The sequence below is a fragment of the Grammomys surdaster genome, unplaced genomic scaffold (genome assembly GCF_004785775.1).
Source record: "Grammomys surdaster isolate TR1022 unplaced genomic scaffold, NIH_TR_1.0 124938, whole genome shotgun sequence".
NCBI lineage: Eukaryota > Metazoa > Chordata > Mammalia > Rodentia > Muridae > Grammomys > Grammomys surdaster.
Genome location: NW_021619867.1, coordinates 222,417 through 242,089, shown reverse-complemented (window position 1 = coordinate 242,089; position 19,673 = coordinate 222,417). Strand labels below are relative to the sequence as shown.

The following is a 19,673-nucleotide window of genomic DNA, read 5'->3' as shown; positions in this document are numbered from 1 at the left end:
ACTAACAGGAGTACGGGTGAGGGTTAACTTAGTAGGAGTAGAGAGATGACTCAAAAGCAGCTACATCATTGAAAACTCACCTTCCCAACATGGGTAAAGACTCACAAAAGCTACAACTCTGAAACTCTCAACACAGCTTGTCTGTGGCTTCACAGTCCAATAATCCCTTCTCTGAAGTTCTGTTGGTCAGAATCTCTGTCCTTCAACAAGTCTTTACTCCTTTTTATACTACTGGAAGAATACATTCCCTTTTATACTATTGCCCTCAAAAGTCTTCCAAGTGTTGAGCATTGAATACATACAGAGACACAGACAGACACAGACAGACAGACAGACAGGCAGGCAGGCAGGCAGCCAGGCAGACAGACACAGACACAAGCAGAGCGAGAGAGAGAGACAGAGACAGAGAAGACAGATACATAAACTGGTTTATATGTTGTAGCCTTGAGTAACTTTGAATGTATTCTTACTTGGAGATGTAATATTTAAAGAAGTATTTAACATTAAGTTGTTAGTTTGGGTCCTAATCTGCTATAGCTGTTATCCTTATAATAAGAAAATTGAGCACAGACACAAACAGAAGTAGGGAGATATGAAAATGCAAAAAGAAGATCATTACCTATAAGCCAAGGATAAAAGTATGGAACATATCTTTCCTTATAACCCTTAGTAGCCAGTCAAGCTAACACTTTGGTCTTTGACTTCAAGCATTATAGAATGTGAGAAGTAAATTTATTCAAGCCAGTAGTCTGTGGCACTTTGTTATGACAGGCCTGAACAACTAATACAGTACATAAAATAGAACTGTGATCTGTTGGTAGGTAAACAAATGTATTATCATCTTATCCTTAGCATTGTGCAAACAGGTCTTGCTTGGTTGCTTTGATTTTCACTTTTTGTTGCATAATTATCACAGTTTTCTCCATCAGGCTGATATTTACAGCCTTCAAATAATGCAGGGGAGAAACTTCTACAGAAAAAAAAATCTGTATGACATAAGTCTAGAATTGGAAGAAATATCTGTTAAGAGTAAGATTTAGTTGGAAAATTAGAATTTGGCATTATATTTTTATACTTATAAAATATAATGAAGCAAAATAAAATATTTCTCAAACTTTAGAATTCAGAGGAGTTTTGTGGTATAATGAAAATAATCCTATAAGGAAACAAGAATCTAAGGTTTCTTCATTCACTATTCAGTCAATAAATATTTACTGAGCTCAGGATCTTTGCAAAACTTTGTTCCAGGCAATTCATATGCAGGGGTGAAGTAGTAATTCTGAGCTCTTCCTTAACTTTATTCTCTTGAGATTTTTAAAAAATTTTTATTGGTTATTTTATTTATTTACATTTCAAATGCTGTCCCCCTTTCCGGTTTCTCCTCTGCAAACACCCTTTCCCATCCCCCCTCACCCTACTTATATGAGGGTACTCCCCTACCCACCCACCCATTCCCCCTTCACCACCCTAGCATTCCCCTACACTGGGGCACCGAGCCTTCACAGGACCAAGGGCCTCCCCTCCCGTTGATGCCAGATAAGACCTTCTTCCTCTGCTACATATGCAGCTGGACCCATGGGTCCCTTCATGTGTACTCTTTGGTTGGTGGTTTAGTCCCTGGGAGCTCTGTGGGTTCCGGTTAGTTGATATTGTTCTTCCTGTGGGGTTGCAAACCCTTTCAGCTCCTTCAGTCTTTCCCCTAACTCTTCCATTGAGGTCCCCATGCTTAGAAGCTGGAAACAACCCAGATGTCCCTCAACAATGGAATGGATACAGAAAATGTGGTACATTTATTTACACAATGGAGTACTACTCAGCTATTAAAAACAATGACTTTAAGAAATTCGCAGGCAAATGGATGGAATTAGAAAATATCATCCCGAGTGAGGTAACCCAGTCACAAAAGAACACACATGGTATGTACTTCCTGATAAGTGGATATTAAGAAAAAAGCTCAGGCCGGGAAGTGGTGGCACATGCCTTTAATCCCAGCACTTGGGAGGCAGAGGCAGGTGGATTTCTGAGTTCGAGGCCAGTCTGGTCTACAGAGTGAGTTCCAGGACAGCCAGGGCTACACCACTACACCGAAAAACAAAAACAAACAAACAATATACATATATTGTATAATGTATATATATATATGAAAAAAGCTCAGAATACTCATGATACAACTCACAGACCATATGAAGCTCAAGAAGAAGGAAGACCAAAGTGTGGATGCTTTAGTCCTACTTAGAAAGGGGAAAATAATCATGAGAGGTAGAGGGAAGGAGGAACCTGAAAGTGAGAGAGGAAGGGGAGGGGAGAAGGAGGCAGGATCAGGTGTGGGAGGAGACAGGGAGAAGTACAGAGTGAGGAAATTGAATAGAAATATGTAGTAGTGGGGGGTGGGGAACTGGGAGTAGCCACTAGAAAGTCCCAGTTGCCAGGGAAGCAAGAGGTTCCCAGGACCCAACGGGGATGACATTAGCCAAATACCCAACAAAGGTGAGATAGAACCTGTAGAGACCATATCCAGTGGATAGGCACGGCCCCCAGTTGAGAGATGGGGCCACTCACCCATCTCAAAAAACATTAGCTCAGAATGGTTCCTGTTCTAAAGGAAATTTAGGGATAAAGAGTAGACTAGAGACTGAAGGAAAGGCCATCCAGAGACTGTCCCACCTATGGATCCATCCCATCTGCAGACACCAAATCCAGATACTATTGCTGATGCCTGGTATAGCTGTCTTCAGAGACTCTGCCAGAGCCTGACCAGTACAGATGCGGATGATCACAGCCAACTCTCTTGAGATCTTATATAAGCTTCTTGAGCTTCTTAGGTTTCCATTGAATTATATTCGACCAATAGGTTAAAATATCTATCAACAACATTATCTTCAGGGCTGAAAATGTTTACATTCTACTGAGAGGTAGGGGCAGATGGATCATGAGCTTGAGGTCAACTGAGGCATATAATGGTACCCAGGCCAACCTAGTCTACAAAAAGAGCCCCTGACTCAAAAGAGAGTTCTGACTGGAACACTCAACTTTTTCCAATGTGTATTTCAAAGTGACTCTAATGAATCCCACCCTAACTCTTACATTTAGCTAACAGAAAACAGGAGAAAAACTTAATTGACTACAGTGTTTATAAGAACCTATTTTAGCTTTAAATATTTTGTTTTCTTAGCCAAACATCCCTGAATTTCCCTCTATCTGTCTCTGAAAATCCTGCCCAGAGCTCCTTCTTATCATCCATGTGTATTAGTTAAGAGAGAACATTTTGGCCAGGCACGGTGGTACCCAGCTTTAATCCCAGCGCTCAGGAGACAGAGGTAGACGGATCTTTGTGAGCTTGAGTCCAGCCTGGTCTATAAAGCAAGTCCTCTCTCTCTCTCTCTCTCCTCTCTCTCTCTCTCTCTCTCTCTCTCTCTCTCTCTCTCACACACACACACACACACACACACACACACACACACACAGAGAGAGAGAGAGAGAGAGAGAGAGAGAGAGAGAGAGAGAGAGAGAGAGAGAGAGAGAGAGAGAGAGGAGAGAGAATATTTTAAACTGACTTCATTGTTTTAATCCACTTACTACCAAAGATAATGACCCTTTTGTTTTACCATCTTCATACGTGCATTTGATTCTCATTTATTCCTTAAGGGACAACTTTAATCTTAGAATTTAATTCCATTCAAACAAAACTTCAATAGCCATTAGTATTCAACATGAGGCCCATTTCTGCTTCATCTTCTATACTAATTACACATGGCTAATATATCCACTCAGTCTTGATAATTGTTTTTTGAGCAAGTGTCTTGAACCTGTAATTTTCTGGAGATTATAATCTATATACTATGTAACATATAATAAGCACATTCCCTTGTTAGTAAAGAGCTGAGAGTCACATGTGATAATCTCAAGCTAGTCCAAAAGATCCTAATCACTTATCAGTTTTTGAACCCTCAGGCTGCTAACGACAAGCACATCAATTACAAAACCTTTTAGAATTTGATTTTAATTACTTCCTTTGAAGAAATGTGTCACATTTTTAGCAAGATAAAATGTAGATCTTGAATTTTTAATTTAATGCCTGTCTGTGATAGACACAATCTAATGTCCATCACCTTATCAATATGGATCTCCTTAGCACCAACTATGTGCTCAAACCTAATCATTAGGACAACATTGATTGTCCTTGCTTCATGGACTTGTGGTGAATCTGCATGGAATTCCTAATTGTATCTGCATGGAATTCCTCCTTCTCTCCTATATCCAAGGAAAATTTATACATAACTTGAAAGACCCAGATTGAATTCTACTTCCTCCTTAAAATCTGTGTTAATCACTTTGACATTTAATATTTCTCTTCATTGACAGTCTAAGATATGTTATTTTCAGTTGGGTATGGTGGCACACATCTTTATTTTCAGGACTGGAGAGGCAGAGGCAGGTGGATTTCTGTGAATTCAAAACCAGCCTAGTCTACATAGTGAGTTCCAGGACAGTTAGAGCTACATAGTGAGACCCTGTTTTAAAAAAACAAAACAAAACAAAGCAAACAAAAAAGATATATTATTTTTACCATCCATTAATTGATCACAATATTCTGTCTTAGTTGGCTTTATACTTGTTTCATATTCCTAACTAGATTGTTATAAGACTTCAATCATTTTGGCCTTTTAAATTTCTGTTTGTTTTTTCTATTAAGAACAATAAGCTACATAACTCTTTGAAGTTCTGAGAAAATATATGAACTCTCTCACTAGAAAAAAAAATAGCATATTTAAAACTTTAGGCTGGGGTTTGAAAAGTCTCTAATTATGATAAACCATTTCTTAACTTTATACACCTGGCAAAAGTGGAAGAGTAGAAGAAGAGGTGAGTTTCACGCCATCCTGGTGTCACAAAAACTAGAATAGAACAGGCTGTAAAAAAAAAAAATTTTTAACTCTATATCCCACCGCTTTGCTGAAGTTGTTTATCAGTTGTAGGAGTTCTCTGGTAGAATTTTGGCAGTTGCTTATGTATGCTATCATATCATCTGTAAATAGTGATACTTTGATTTCTTCCTTTCCAATTTGTATCCTCTTGATCACCTTTTGTTGTCTACTTGTCTAGCTAGAGCTTTTAGTATTATACCAAATAAGTAGGGAGAGAATGGGCAACCTTGTCATGTCCCTGATTTTAATGGCATTGCTTCTAGTTTCTCTCCATTTAATTTGATGTTGGCTGTTGGTTTACTCCATATTGCTTCTATGTTTAGGTATGTGCCATGAATTCCTGATCTCTCCAAGACTTTTAACATGAAGGGGTGTTATATTTTGTCAAACAAATCAATAGCTTTCCTTTATACAAGTGATAAACAGGCTGAAAAAAGAAACTAGGGAAACAATACTCATCAGAATAGCCACAAATAGTATAAAATATCTTGGTGTAACTCTTACCAGGCAAGTAAAAGGTCTGTATGGCAAGAACTTACCCTGGAGAAAGAAATTAAAGACCTCAGAAGATGGGAAGATCTCCCATGCTCACTGATTGGTAGGATTAACATAGTGAAAATGGCCATCTTAGCAAAAGCAATCTATAGATTCTATGAAATCTCCATCACAATTCCAGCACAATTCTTCACAGACATAGAAAAAACAATTCTCAATTTCATATGGAAAAACAAAAACTCCGGGATAGCCAAAACAATTCTCAACAATAAAAGATCTTCTGAGGGAATCACCACCTCTGACCTCAAGTTGTATTACAGAGCAACAGTGATAGAAACCACATAGTATTGGTACAGAGATAGACAGGTTGCTCAATGGAATAGAATTGAAGACACATAAATAAACCCACACACTTATGAATACTTGATCTTTGACAAAGAAGCCAAAAACATACAGTAGAAAAAAAGAATCTTCAAAAAAATGGTGCTGGTCTACCTGGAGGTTTATATGTAAAAGAATGAAAAGAGATCTGTATTTATCACCTTGCACAAAGCTAAAGTCCAAGTGGATCAAGGACCTCAACATAAAACCAAGTGTACTAAATCTTATAGAAGAGAAAGTGTGAAAGAGCCTCAAACTCATTGGGACAGGGAGAAATTTCCTGAACAGAACACCAATGGCCCAGGCTCTAAGATCAACAATTGATAAATGAGACCTCATGAAACTGAAAAGCTTCTGTAAGACAAATAATAGAACAAAAATAGGACAAATTGGCAACTTATAGATTGGGAAAACAAATCTTCACTAACCCCACATGCAATAGAGGGCTAATATCCAAAATGTATAAAGAACTCAAAGAAGTTAACCTCAAAAAAAAAATTAAAAATGGGGTACAGACCTAAACAGAGAATTCATAACAGAGGAATCTCAAATGACTGAGAAGTACTTTAAAAAATGTTCGAAGTCCTCAGTCATCAGAGAAATGAAAATAAAAACGACCCTGAGATTTCACCTCATACCAGTCAGAATGGCTAATATCAAAACCTAAAGTGACAGCAGATGCTGTTAAGGATGTGGAATAAGAGGAACACTCCTCCATTGCAAACTGGTACAACCACTCTAGAAATCAATCTGGAGGTTCCTCAGCGAACTGGAAATAGTTCTACCCGAGGACCCAGATATATCACTCTTTGGCATATACCCAAAGGATGCCTCACCACACCATAAGGACATGTGCTCCACTATGTTCATAGCTGCCTTATTTGTAATAGCCAGAAGCTGGAAACAACCTAGATGTTCCTGAACTGAAGAATGGATACAGAAAATGTGATTCATTTACACAATGGAATACTATTCATCTATTAAAAATGAGGACATCATGAATTTTGAAGGCAAATGGATGGAACTAGAAAATATAGTCCTGAATGAGATAACCTAGACCCAAAGGACATGTATGATATGTACTCACTGATAAATGGCTATTAACTAAAAAGTACAGAAAACCTAGGATACAACACGCAGACTGTAAGAAGTGTAACAAACAGAAAGATCCAAGTGAAGATGCTTCAATCCCACTTAAAAGGGGGAAGAAAATAATCAAGGGAGGCAGAGGGAGGGAGGGACCTAGGTGGGAGAGGGGAGGAAGAGGAGAAAAGGAGAACAGGATCTGCTGTATTCAGAAGGAGAAGACAGGAGAGAAGCCCAGAGGGCCAGGGGAATGAATGGAAATAAGCAGCCTTAGGGGCAAGGAGTGGGGGGGGGGAGCTCTAGAAAGTACCAGAGACCCGGGAGGTGAGAGACTCTGAGGACTCAATGGAGGTGACCTTAGCAAAAACACCCAACAATGGAGACGGGGAACTTGAAAAGTCCACCTCCAGTAGATAAACAGGGCCTCAAGCGGAGGGACAGGGTTACTAACCCACAGTCAAAACAATTCTGACACAGAATTGTTCCCGTCTAAAAAAACTGCAGGGACAAAAATGGAGAAGGCCCAACTTAGGATCCATCTCATGGAGGTGGAGGACACTATTACTGACACTATTACTAATGCCATGATGTGCTTACAGACAGGAGCCTGGCATGGCTGTCCTCTAAGAGGCCCTATCAGCAGCTGACTGAGACAGACAGACAGACATCTAACCATTGGACTGAAGTTGGGGTCCCCTATGGTTGAATTAGGGGAAGGATTGAAGACGTTGAAGGGGAGGTCAACTTCATAGGCAGACCAGCAGTCTCAACTAATCTGGACCCCAGGGAGCTCCCAGAGACTGAGCCACCATCCAGGCAGCATTCACAGGCTGGTTCAACCACCGTCACCCTCCCTAGCACATATATAGAAAGGACTGCCTGGTCTGGCCTCACTGGGAGACAATGTACTTAATCCTGGAGAGACTTGAGGCCCCAGGGAAGAGGGAAGCCTGCTGGGGTGGGATGTGGGGAGCACTCTCTTGGAGGCAAGCTCAGGAAAGGAATGTGATAAAGAACTGTGGGAGGGGAGACTGGGAACAGGAAGCAACAGCTGGAATGTAAATAATTAAAACAAACAAACAAACAAGATAGTTACTAAACACTTCTGAGAAACCAAGTGAGATAAAGCTAAGAAGTGCTTATTTTAGTAGACAATGGAGCAGGGTGGGGTCCAAGGAAAATATACAGAAGCGTGGGAAGTGGGAAGACAAGTCTCAAAAGAATGTGAACTATCACAGGCAGCAAGGAGGTTAGGTGGGTTTGAGATCCATGATGGGACTTTGCAAAATGAGATACTTGAGTTTGCTTTAATGCTTTGATGAGAAATAACTAACAAAAAGAGGATGAAGTGGGAAGAAGAAGAAATAATCTAGAAAACAAACTGAAATACCTTTCTTCCTTCTTTCCCTCCTTTTTTTCTTTGCTTTGTTCTGCTTATTCTGTATCCTTTTCTGTTGCTACAGGACATTTGTCTGACCTCAAACTGGTCTGTCTCCAAGTGCTGAGATTATAGAAATGTGCTACCACACTAATCTCTATACAGCAAGTTTTGTCAGAAGGCAGAACAGCATCCACAGAGAAAGGGAAAACTAGGCTTAGATCAGTACCTTTTTGGGTGGAACATAAATATAAATAAATAATATAAATATAAATATAAATGGATGGCAGTACGTTTGTAATCTGATGGAAGAAAGTTAATGGATTCTTGTCTAATGAATTTTACTCTGAAAATGTGTGTGTGTGTGTGTGTGTGTGTGTGTGTGTGTGCATGAAGGCCAAAGAACAACCTCATGTGTCGTTCCTTTGGTGCTGTGGTCTTTTTAAAAGTCAGGGCCTCTCATTGACCTATAGCTTGCCTAATATGCCAAGCTGGCCAACAAATCCAAAGATCTGCGCATCTCAACCACCGTAGCACTGGGATTACAATTGCCAACCACCTTGCCTAGCTTTTATTTTATGTGGCTTCTGGGACTTGTACCTAAGTCCTCCTGTGTGCAAGGCTAGCACTTTGTTAAGCTAAGCTCTCTCCCCCAACTACAGGCAAGATTGGGGTACTTCTAGTAAAGATTACCAGGGTAACACATTCCAAAATAATTATTCTCTATACAATTACTAGACTAATTTTTCCCTGCTGGCTTTTTTTTTTGCACATTCTGTTGAGATTTTTATAGTTTTATTGTATTTATTATTTTTTGAATCAGTCTTACTATGCAGTCCAGATTATCCTAAAATTTGAAATCCTCCTGCCTCAACTTCCCACATGCTGAGATTACAAGTATGAACTACTACCCTCAGGTACTTCTTTAAAGTTTAAAACACCAATTGGTTCTCAAAATACCTTTGTAGTTGATGCAAAGTAGAATAGACTTAAGTAACTTCACAGTTTTGAGAGGATGTGTTCCCTCAAAATTCATTCTTAACTCTCCAATCAATGGTAATAGAAAGGCCCTTAGAAAGTGATTAAAGCCCAAAGGCACTGCCCTAATTAGAATTACTATTGCTATAATAAAACACCGTGACCAAAGGCAACTTGGGGAGGAAAGAATTACACTTCACATCGCTGCTCATCCTGAAGGAAGTCAGAACAGGAACTCAAGCATGGCAGGAACTGGGAAGCAGGAGCCAATGCAAAACCCATTGAGAAATGCTGCTTACTGGCTTTCTCTTCATGGCTTGCTCAGCTTGTGTTCTTGTAGTGCCCAGGTTCACTAGGCCATGGATGGTACCACTTGCAATGAACTGGACCCTCCCCCATAAATCACTAGTTAAGAAAATACCCTACAGGCTTGGCTATAGCCCTGGTCTTTTGGAGTAATTTTCTTAATTGAGATTCCCTCTTCAAATGACTTTTGCTTGTATCAAGTTCATATAAAACTAGCCAGCACAGATACAGTACTTATGAGTGGAACTAGTACCAATATAATGTAAAGATAGAGAAAGATGCCATTGATGAACCAGAAAGGGGGGCTCTGCCAGAATCTGATCATATGAAAACCTGATTTCAGGGCTTCAAAGTCTCAACCTATGAGAGATAGATTTCTGTTGTTTATAAGCCACGGTACTTTATAAATTTATAAGTCTACAGTACAGTACTTTGTTATGGTAGTAGCTTCATCTCACAAATCCTAGAAAGAGGTGGTGGCAAAGTTGAACAGACAAACTTAGGTTTTAGATGAATGGAGATCCAGATTTATGGGTAGGCAAGATGGCTAAGTGGTATAGGCACTTCCACCATGTCTGATGACCTGAGTTTCGTCCTTGGGACTTGCATGGTAAAAGCAAAGAATGGACTCTACAAGTGGTTCTCTGACTTACACATGAACGTTGTGGCATGGTTATGCATTCATGTTCATACACGCACACACACACACACACACACATGAGAGAGACTAACTAAATAAATTAAAATGTTATTTATTTAAAAAAAATCCAAATTTGTCCATGTAACATGAAACAATTTATATAATCTCTTCCATTTCAGTATCCTTATAATAACCCTAGCCTTTGGAATCATGAAAATTAAAAACAACCTGTTCAAAGCATAGGATGGATAATCCTTGAATAAGGGGAATTCCACTGTCTAGTTCAGTAGTCATGACCATATGAGAAATCTACAAGAAAATAAGCCTCGTTAGGAATCAGCTCAGTCCTCTTCCATATTCTTCCTTAGTAAACACTTGCTAAACACAACTGTGCTCCAGACAGTGAGCTGGCCTGGCACACAACAGTGATCAAGCCAACCATGACTGAGGTGTTAGTTCAACAGAAAACACTAGAAGACAATTGTTTTGTAAAACATGGGTCTTTTCCACTAAAGTCCTGTGATTCCAGATAATTTACCCTACTTTCCTCATTTCTGGCTAAGGTAATCAAACTCATACACTGTAGAAATTTACTGAAGGTGAGATAACAAATTAATTTCAAAGTTGGAACCCACAGAGTTCTCATTTGTTTATTCAAAGTCATTCCTTAGTCATCTGATAAACTCATGGAGTGTGAGCTTAAAATTAACTATACTATACACACTGATTATACACATATATGTATATATACATGTATACTAGCATATATACTATTAAGAGCTTGCATAACCCACACAAACATTTTTCTATTTGAATGTGTTAGCTCTAACAAACATCAACCATTTCATTTACAAAATTGTTCTTGATAAGAATGGCTTGTTAAGTGGTAATTTGGAGGAGCCAAAGACTTTAAAAGTGTGAGCATGATGTGCACAAATATTGACCCACAAGATAGGCATTATGTCATAGCTAATAATAATAAAAGCCTAGAAACAAAGTATCTACAAGTAGGTAATTATATATGCTATCATACATCCATTCATATGGCAGAGTACTGCATACATACCTGAACATTTTTAAAAATGTTTGATAAACTGGAAAAGAAGAAGAAACACATAGAATAAAATGTAAACACTAATGATGAGTGAACGGGAAGTTCTAGAGGCTGCTGTTTAATCCAGTCTGTCTCGTTCTAACCGAAATGGGCTTTCCTTCCCAACAATCAAGAAGGACTCATCACCATAAGTATATGTAACTAAGCTCCTCTTCCAGTCGATTCAAATGCAGCTGGGAAGAGCCACTTGATGCACACAAAACACTTAGGAGGAGAGCTGATAAATCTTAGTTTACCTGTATGTTCTGTAATTAAACATTCCTAACATTGCAAGTCACTTCATCAAATCAGTTCGGAATGTAGATGACAACATATAACACAGTAGTAAAAATCTTATTAAACAGTGAATGAAATAAATGTTCTGCTCCACACTAGGCCTATTCTTTGGTAAAATGCTGAGTCTCTGTCTCTGTCTGTCTCTTGTCTCTGTTTCTTTCTGTTTCTCTCTCTGTCCCTGTCTGTCTGTCTAACCCTCTCTCTGTCTCTGTCTCTGTCTCTCTCTCTCTCTGTGTGTGTGTGTGTGTGTGTGTATACATGTACCATTCTGTGCATGAAGTTCATAGAACTTCAGCTATCAGTTCTCAACTTCCACCTTGTTTGAGACACAGCCTCTTTGTTGTTTGTCACAGCAGACGGCAGGCTAATTGGCTCTTGAGCTTCTGAGACTCCCCCTGTCTCCACCTCTCAAATAACCACAGAAGCACTACCATTATAGACACACGCCACTCCACTCAGCTTTTTGTGGGTTCTGGTGGTTAAAAGCCATGTTTTATACTTGTATAGCAAGATGCTTCACGATCTTCCCAGCCCAAACGTCTCTTTTTGTTCTTATTTTTCACACAGTAGCCTCTCAGAGTAAAAATTAACTATTTTGAATTATATCTAAAGTAGCAGATGGACATTTATCTACTGAGCCATCTTGCCAATGATTGAGCAGTCAATCCTTAACTGGAAGTTTTTAAACTTCTTTTCCGTTTTCTGAATTATATCTGTTTTTCTCTAGGATTGGTCTTTCTATCATGGTCTTCATCTTTCATGCTACTGGCATTCCTATATGCAAATATTGTTATTTTCCCATTTACATCAATAAAATGATGATAGATTTCTCTTAGTGTGCATTCATAGTCTAGTTTTCACAAAATTTGTGACAGGGTTGAATAAAAGTTTGCAATATACAGGTGTTAAGTGGCTGACTGCAGAGTCCCTCCACACACACAAATGTCACAGTGGAGCATGTTTTCCCAGAAATCTCATGTCTATACTAGGTATTCTGGCTCTCAGTCAGTCTAGAAGTTGGTCAACACAAACTGACAGAGCACCGTATTTCCGGTTCTCATCTACCTAGGCAGAGTCCGTCTCTCATCTCTAGTCTCATGAATCTCATATCTAAAATTTATAAAAGATTTTAAATTCCTTGTGGGAGGATTCAGTTAATACTTTACTAGGAAAAAATCTTTACTAAGGAGGTTAGATAGTAAACACCCACATGTCTGTGGTATGTGGTTAAAAATGGAGGAGAAGGGGAAAGGTGCCATATATGAAATCTGAAAAACAAACAAACAAAAACCCAAAATATCACTTCTTGGTAAAACTTACAAATATGCATTTAATATATTTTACACTCTTCCACAAAATAATAAAATAAAATAAAATGTAATGGAGGAAGAAGATGGAGAACGACCACTTAGACACGTCCCTTGCACAAACCTGTTTACAGCCATGCATTTCATTTGCGTCTACCTTGTCTCCCAATTCTGTGTCTACCATAATCTGAAATAAACCTTCATTACATTTTGAATAGCTAAAATAAGATTGGGAAAAGAAACTGAAACCTTCACTTATTGCCAAACTTTTCATTATTATAATCATTTATTGGCTGTTCTCTCCAAAGTAGCTATCATATATACGTTTTACTTGGTGCTTTTATCCAAGCTCTGGCTGTGATCTTTCAGGAGAAATAGTTCTTGGGCTTTATCCTCTCTTCCTCTGCCTGCTCTTCCCCCCTTTAATCTCCCTCTCCTCTCCCTCACCCCTTCTCATTTCTATGCCATACTTAAACAAAATTAGAGGGGTGAGAACGTTATCCAGGAATGATTCCAAAGATCTATTTAAGACAAAAAAAAAAAAAAAAGGGAAACCAGGATCTTCTTTTTGGTCGTGGTAGAGGTACCTTTGGACTATTGTGCTACAGTCTAAAGACTTTTAAACTCAAGACAGAGCAATCACCTTACTGCTTTGACCTCACTCTCTAAGTCACTTCTCATTCATAGTATGAGTATTAATAGCATGGTTTTCAGTAAATACTGGAACAATAAAGGGTCTGTATAAATAAAGGGCCTTCTCTTACAGTGTTCTGAAATAAGGCAAAAGGAAACCTTGCCTTTCTGAGTAGGAACTAGAATATAAAACCATACATATTTAATGCTGAAGAGCTGGAAAGCTAGAGGGGTTAAGAGAGCTTGCGGCTCTGGCAGAGGAGCAAAGCTCAGTTCCAACACCCACCACCCATATTAGGCAGTTCAGAACTGCAGCTCTAAGGGAACCAAGGACCATGCATATTTGTGCATACAAACATATAAGTGTTAAAGTAAATAAATAAAAGATATTTGGCCAAGCAAGGCACAATGTCATGCAACAGTAAACAATTTAGTCTTTGGAATCTGACACCTCATTAACAGGAGGCTGCTGTTGGTATTGTCCCAGAGCTAACTAAATTTGCTGAATGCTGACTGTGGGTGTTTTGTGTTTCTCATGAACTACTTAACATGGCAGGACTCCCTCTAAAACCTAACGATTCAGCCTCTATGTGAAGAGACCCAGGAACATGAACTCATCCTTTAGGAGAGGTACTACTAGTGTCAGGGAACTCTATTTATTAGAAGGTTCTTAAGAAAAACTCAAGTCTGGCTTCTAGAAAGTTCCAGCTGTGGAAGCTGTAATCTTTTAGCTGAAATTAGTCCCTGTATTACACAGATCATGGAGCTTTGAGTTAATAGGAAGTCTATGGTCTTGGAAACCTGTTCTGGAGACATTTAGATTCTGAATCTTGACACTTCTATTTACTGGTCACCCATCTAAACACAAGTTGCTCAACAATTAAGAGCTTAACTTCTCCGTCTATTAAGAGGATAATAACTATGCACAAGTACTCTCAGGCTTAAAATAGCCTGTGCAAAGCACCTGATATGTCATGAACATTCCTTTCTCTTCCACACCCATGGACTTGGCTGCTATTAGAAGACAGTTATTTGTAACCCCCACCCAGTCTTTTTTTTTTTTTCCAACTGAGACACATACACAGGTTCCTTCAACCACTTCTCACGAGACTGGCCTTCACATTCCAAGGCAAGAAAGAACACACAACACAGTCTATGCTAAATAAACCAGCATCTGACAACCTGTTTGAAAAATAGTTTGTATAGATAGAATGTTAACTAATCAAGACCAAACTGATCTCATGCAGATGTTAGCAGTGTTTCACTGTGAGGAGAAGGGTGCTGAGAAACTGCTTGATGATACGAACTACCAGAGGGGACTTTCCCCAACCCTTAGTTAACTTGTACTTACCTTGCCAGGAAACTCCGAACAATGGTCTTGTTAAATAACAACTCCTCCTTTAGCCTCTGCTGCCTCGCCTAACTTCTCATCTTCATCTTTTCATTGACTTCATCTTTGTTTGCCCTTTACTCTTCTTTCTATGGATCTATCTGCTTCTATGTCCTTTGAAAAAGAGGCAAGGATGTCTCAAAACACACACCATTCTCTTTTAAAGCACCCAAGAAGATGAAAGAATTGTGTATTTCTAAAAAGGGTCAAAAGCTGTATGGTAATAAAAACATTCTACCCAATGAGCATCTTAGACTCATTTTTGTCCTACCTCAGCTTCTGTAACTCTCTGTCCCCATTACAGAAAAAAGGCAGCAATGTAGATGCCCATGTCTGATCTCCTATGATAAAAAAATGCCTTTTAAAAGCAGATGTCGCCGAGTGGTGGTGGCACACGCCTTTAATCCCAGCACTTGGGAGGCAGAGGCAGGCGGATTTCTGAGTTCGAGGCCAGTCTGGTCTACAGAGTGAGTTCCAGGACAGCCAGGGCTACACAGAGAAACCCTGTCTCGAAAAACCAAAAAAAAAAAAAAAAAAAAGCAGATGTCAGTCATATTCTAAAAATAGCATCGTCTTGTGGAAGCAAGGTTTTGTATATCTAACAATAGATTGCTTTTTTTCTAACTTGGCCTTTGGGCAAGGAGAGCAGAACATGAAAACAGCTGAATCAAACAGTTTCTTCAAACTTGTCCCATGATTAAGCAGGGCTTCATTTTAAATACATGATTGATACCCCTTCCTCAAGGTCAGGTCAAACAGAGGCCAGACTCCAGGCAGAGGGAGGAATCAGATGACTTCAGAGGTCCCTGCCAGCCTTGTGATTTGTCAACCAGAAATATAATTATGTCCTGGGGTTAAGAACAGAAAGACTAGAAGAAAAACAAGTCTCTTTTGCCACCCTGAAGCCCTGGAAATACTTCAAAATTATAAGCTACAAAAATCAGTACATGGAACAGAGATCTTTCCTCTTCTTTTTAATGAACCTGATAAGGCTGAACTGAAGCAACCTAAAGAAGGAATCACCACAGGGAGAACTGAAGGAAGAGAAGGAGGGGAACTGGGTTTGGTGATGATGAATCAGATCATTACACCCAGAGGGTGTCTCCTTCTAACTAAGCAATTAGAGACTCAATAAAAAGGTCCCAGTGCCTGAGTGGCTCACAGCCCTCTGTCCCACACTGCCCCACATTCCGCTTGCTCTCACTCCTGAACAAGGTAAGTCTCATACACTTGAGCATGCCTGGGCTCTGCTGCTGCTGCTTGCCTTGCTTATACATGCAACTTGTGGAGACTGTGTTGGTGGCTCAGAGAAAAGCCAATCCCTTTTCAGAATGTTATGCTGGGAGTCCTGCCATCCAAGATGCAGTCTTCCAAAGAATATAAAGTCTATACAATAAATTCTACTTAATAACGCATAGAACTCAGATTTATATTAAGATGGAAAGATAGATTAATTTAAATGCTGACTAATGAGGTAGGGTCAGGACTTTTATTATCACTGAGTTCTCTGGAACAATGTCATTTGGTCAAAATGTGTTACACAAGGGTTGGTTTTTCTGAACATGACCTCTCTTTGTTCCAAAAGCTTTATTAACTTGATAGCTATATTCTCTTTCTTAGCAGATGAGGCTAGACTGGGCCAAGGTGAGAAGAAAAAAGATGGACACTCTCAGAGGGTTTCAGAGGTTTAACCCCCCTCTGCTAGCTTCATCTGTGTGTGTCAATACTTAGGTTTGAATTCTTTTCTTTTCCTCTGTTCTTGGCATAAAGCTTTCCTACCGCACATGAGTGTTGCTGTTTATCACAGCACAGAATAAGGTGTCTGTTCTAATACCTACCAGCCCCTGTTCTTTCTTGCAGCCTCTTCTGAGTTTGTAAAGATGTCGAGGCTTCTGCGAGGTATCTTCTGTGTCATTGAGATATTCCACAAATATGCCGGTGAGGATGGCAACAACCAGGCAACACTCACCCGCAGAGAGCTGAACCAGCTCCTTGAGGGAGAAATTGGGAACTTCCTTCAGGTGAGGAGCTCACTCTTCCTCCATTTGCCACTTTGTAACCCAAGCAGAATGAGTGCCAGAGCTCTCTGGCTGTTTACACTTGGCTGACCAGCTCTCTGCTTTCACTGACCTTTGAACATGTTTTTTTTTTGTTGTTGTTGTTTTGTTTTTTTTCCTTTTTAGTCTCAGCTGCCTCTTCTATGCAAGTGCTTAGTCAGTCATATAAAGAAAGGGAGGTTTCCATTGTGCAACTGTTGCTTTGTTGAGGCATACCTCTGCAGAGTCACAACCCTATTATGCTTCTAACTCAGCGTACATGTGATGTAATTGCTAGTGCTGGGCTTAGTGCTGAGATGAGAAAATGGATCCAGAATTGATGGGTTCTCACTGTTTAAGGGTATTTCACTGTTAAAAGGAGTAAGGTTAAAAAAACCCTTTTTTAAAAATATTCTCAGGAGACATGAAGATATTCAGAACACATGACTCCCTGTGAATAAACTTAGTTTTCTTTGTGTTTGCATGCAGCCACATATCTTTCATGCTGTGGAAAGAAAGTTGAATCTTCTGGATTTTGACAGAGATTGTACCATCAGTTTTGAGGAATTTCTTCTTGCAATCTTCAGCTTACTGAATCCTTCTCATTTTGACATAAATTCAGAACCAAGACTGATGTCTAAATCAGAGAAGATGGATGCTGTAGATTTTGGAGCAATCACTAAAGGCACTCAGTGGGTAGAAGGGGTTAGGTCAACTCAAGAAAGGCTCATACTTCCATCAGAAATGGCATCATCAGATCAGATCAGCAATGAAGAACGTGAGGCAGGTGATGAGCCTATAGTGAGCCCTTGGGAAGACATTAAGACCCACAGCCTGCCAAGAAATGTGTCTGAGCCAAATGACCTTGACAAACAACAGCCAAAAGATGTTCAGGAAGTCGAGCAAAATGTACCAGCAACGGAATACGATAGAGTCCAATTTAAGAGAAATACAGCAGTAGAAGTATCCAAACAGACCACCAGTCCAACACAGGAGATCCCAAGAGAAAGAAGTAAACCATCCAGGAGGCAAAGTGACACCATGATAAGTGACCATTTGACACAGAGTCCAACTGAAGATGAGGAACAGGCTTCTACAACACCAGAGCCATTCCTTCAGAAAGAAGACAAAGCCGCTGAGTCAGCGCCCACTGATTTGCCAGTAGTAGCTGCTACCGGGAAATCATCTCAGACACAGGAATTTTTTGAGCCTACGGATGATTCTAGACTATCTGAGACTCAAGAAACTGGAAAGGATGCTGGCAGAATACCATCTGAAACCACAAATTTAGAGGAGCCCAAGGCTGACGCTAGAGCATCTGAGAGCTGTGGGTTGCCAGCACAAGAAAGAGAGCACGAAACAGGCGACCAGTCTGTCCAAAGCCAGAGCGGAAATGTTTCAAAAACATTTAGTAGCAGTGAATGGGAGGAGGAGCAGAAAGAAACCAGATCCCCAGGACCAGAAGCTGAAACACAGGATGAGAAGTGTCAAGAATTCCCAGCATCGTTGAGGGAAAACCATGCTGAAAAGGACTCTGTCACGCTAGATTCAAGTTCTGAAGAAGGAAATCAGAATCTCCCTGAAATTAAGGAAGAATCTATCTCAGGAAAGGAGACAAGACACAGTGAGGAAGACACAGTAGATGCATTTGCAAACAACAAAAACAGCCCTACAGCTGAAGAAACACTGGGAACAAGAGAAAAGTCTCAAGAGCTGGCACCACTTGAGAAGCAATCTCAAGGAAAAGAGTATAAAGCTGTCAGGACTCATGACAAGCCAGTCAGGAAGGAGGATCACAGTGAGGGAGAAGATCCTGAGGTATCAGTTACACAGAGTGATGAGGGCTTTTATGAAACTCCCAACAGCCTGGCTCCGGAGGTAGGTAAGAGCAGCTCAGAGACAGCTGAGCCACATGTAGCAGGGGATTCACAGAGTCGGGCAGACCACCATGGAGATGCTAAGCAAGAAAGTTACAATAACAACCCAGATCCCCTGAAGCAGGGAGCACCAGGTGAGAGCAGCCAAGAGCAGGAGGCGGTAGTGCTGTCAATCCAAGATGATGGACAGCTCCCAGAGGAACAGGATCAGTCTGCCAGAGAGCAGCTTGACCTGAGTTCAAGGACCAAAAGAGGCCCAGGGGCAGGTGTGGAGTCCAGTGAAGGAGGGGAGGTACAGGAAGCCACAGCAGGGAATGAAAATAGAAAATCCCCAGAGGCAGAGGGTTCAGAGGCCCAGTGAGTCTGCCAAATGTTGATCTATTTGGCTTGATGGAGACTTTGGATTCAAGTTGATAATTAAATAACTTGATGATCAATTTCTTTTGTTGGCTCATTTCTTCCTTCATTCTCCATATTACCTTGGAAACACTGAACAGAAACAAACACAATCAGTTAATTGTGGGTTTTGTTTTTTGTTTTCTTCTGAATACTATAATTAGAGAAAGATGCACTTGATCTTAGCAATGGCCCAGGAAGAGTTATGATGTTTTCTGAAGCCCCCTTCTCTAGACATTCTGCCCTAATATTTTTTTCAATTTAATTTATACCTCTTAGACTATATTTTAGAAAACTTAAAATTCAAGAATATGCCTTCTCTACCTCTTTCCATTTTTGGCTCTTTCTGGGTTTTTGTTTTGCTTGTTTGTTTTGTTTTTGCTTTGTTTTTTTTTTTTTTTTTGGAGAGGAGGGAGGTAAGGATGTATATAGAAATATATGGAGATCAGATAGAG

The 19,673-nt window shown here is 39.9% G+C and overlaps 1 protein-coding gene across 1 annotated transcript; it reads left to right on the top strand.

The window, feature by feature from the left end:
• Window positions 1-16,075: 16,075 nt before the first annotated feature.
• On the top strand, window positions 16,076-19,257 carry Tchhl1 (trichohyalin like 1). Its single transcript, XM_028784911.1, has 3 exons — window positions 16,076-16,124; window positions 16,751-16,930; window positions 17,435-19,257. Exons 2-3 carry the CDS (start codon window positions 16,790-16,792, stop codon window positions 19,181-19,183), a joined length of 1,890 nt encoding a protein of 629 aa, XP_028640744.1. The 5' UTR covers window positions 16,076-16,124; window positions 16,751-16,789; the 3' UTR covers window positions 19,184-19,257.
• The last annotated feature ends 416 nt before the right edge of the window (window positions 19,258-19,673 follow it).

Coding starts and splice junctions, on each gene's coding strand:
- Tchhl1 (XM_028784911.1), top strand. CDS start 16,790: ATGTCGAGGCTTCTGCGAGGTATCTTCTGTGTCATTGAGATATTCCAC. Junction 16,931..17,434: donor AAATTGGGAACTTCCTTCAG/GTGAGGAGCTCA, acceptor GTTTGCATGCAG/CCACATATCTTTCATGCTGT.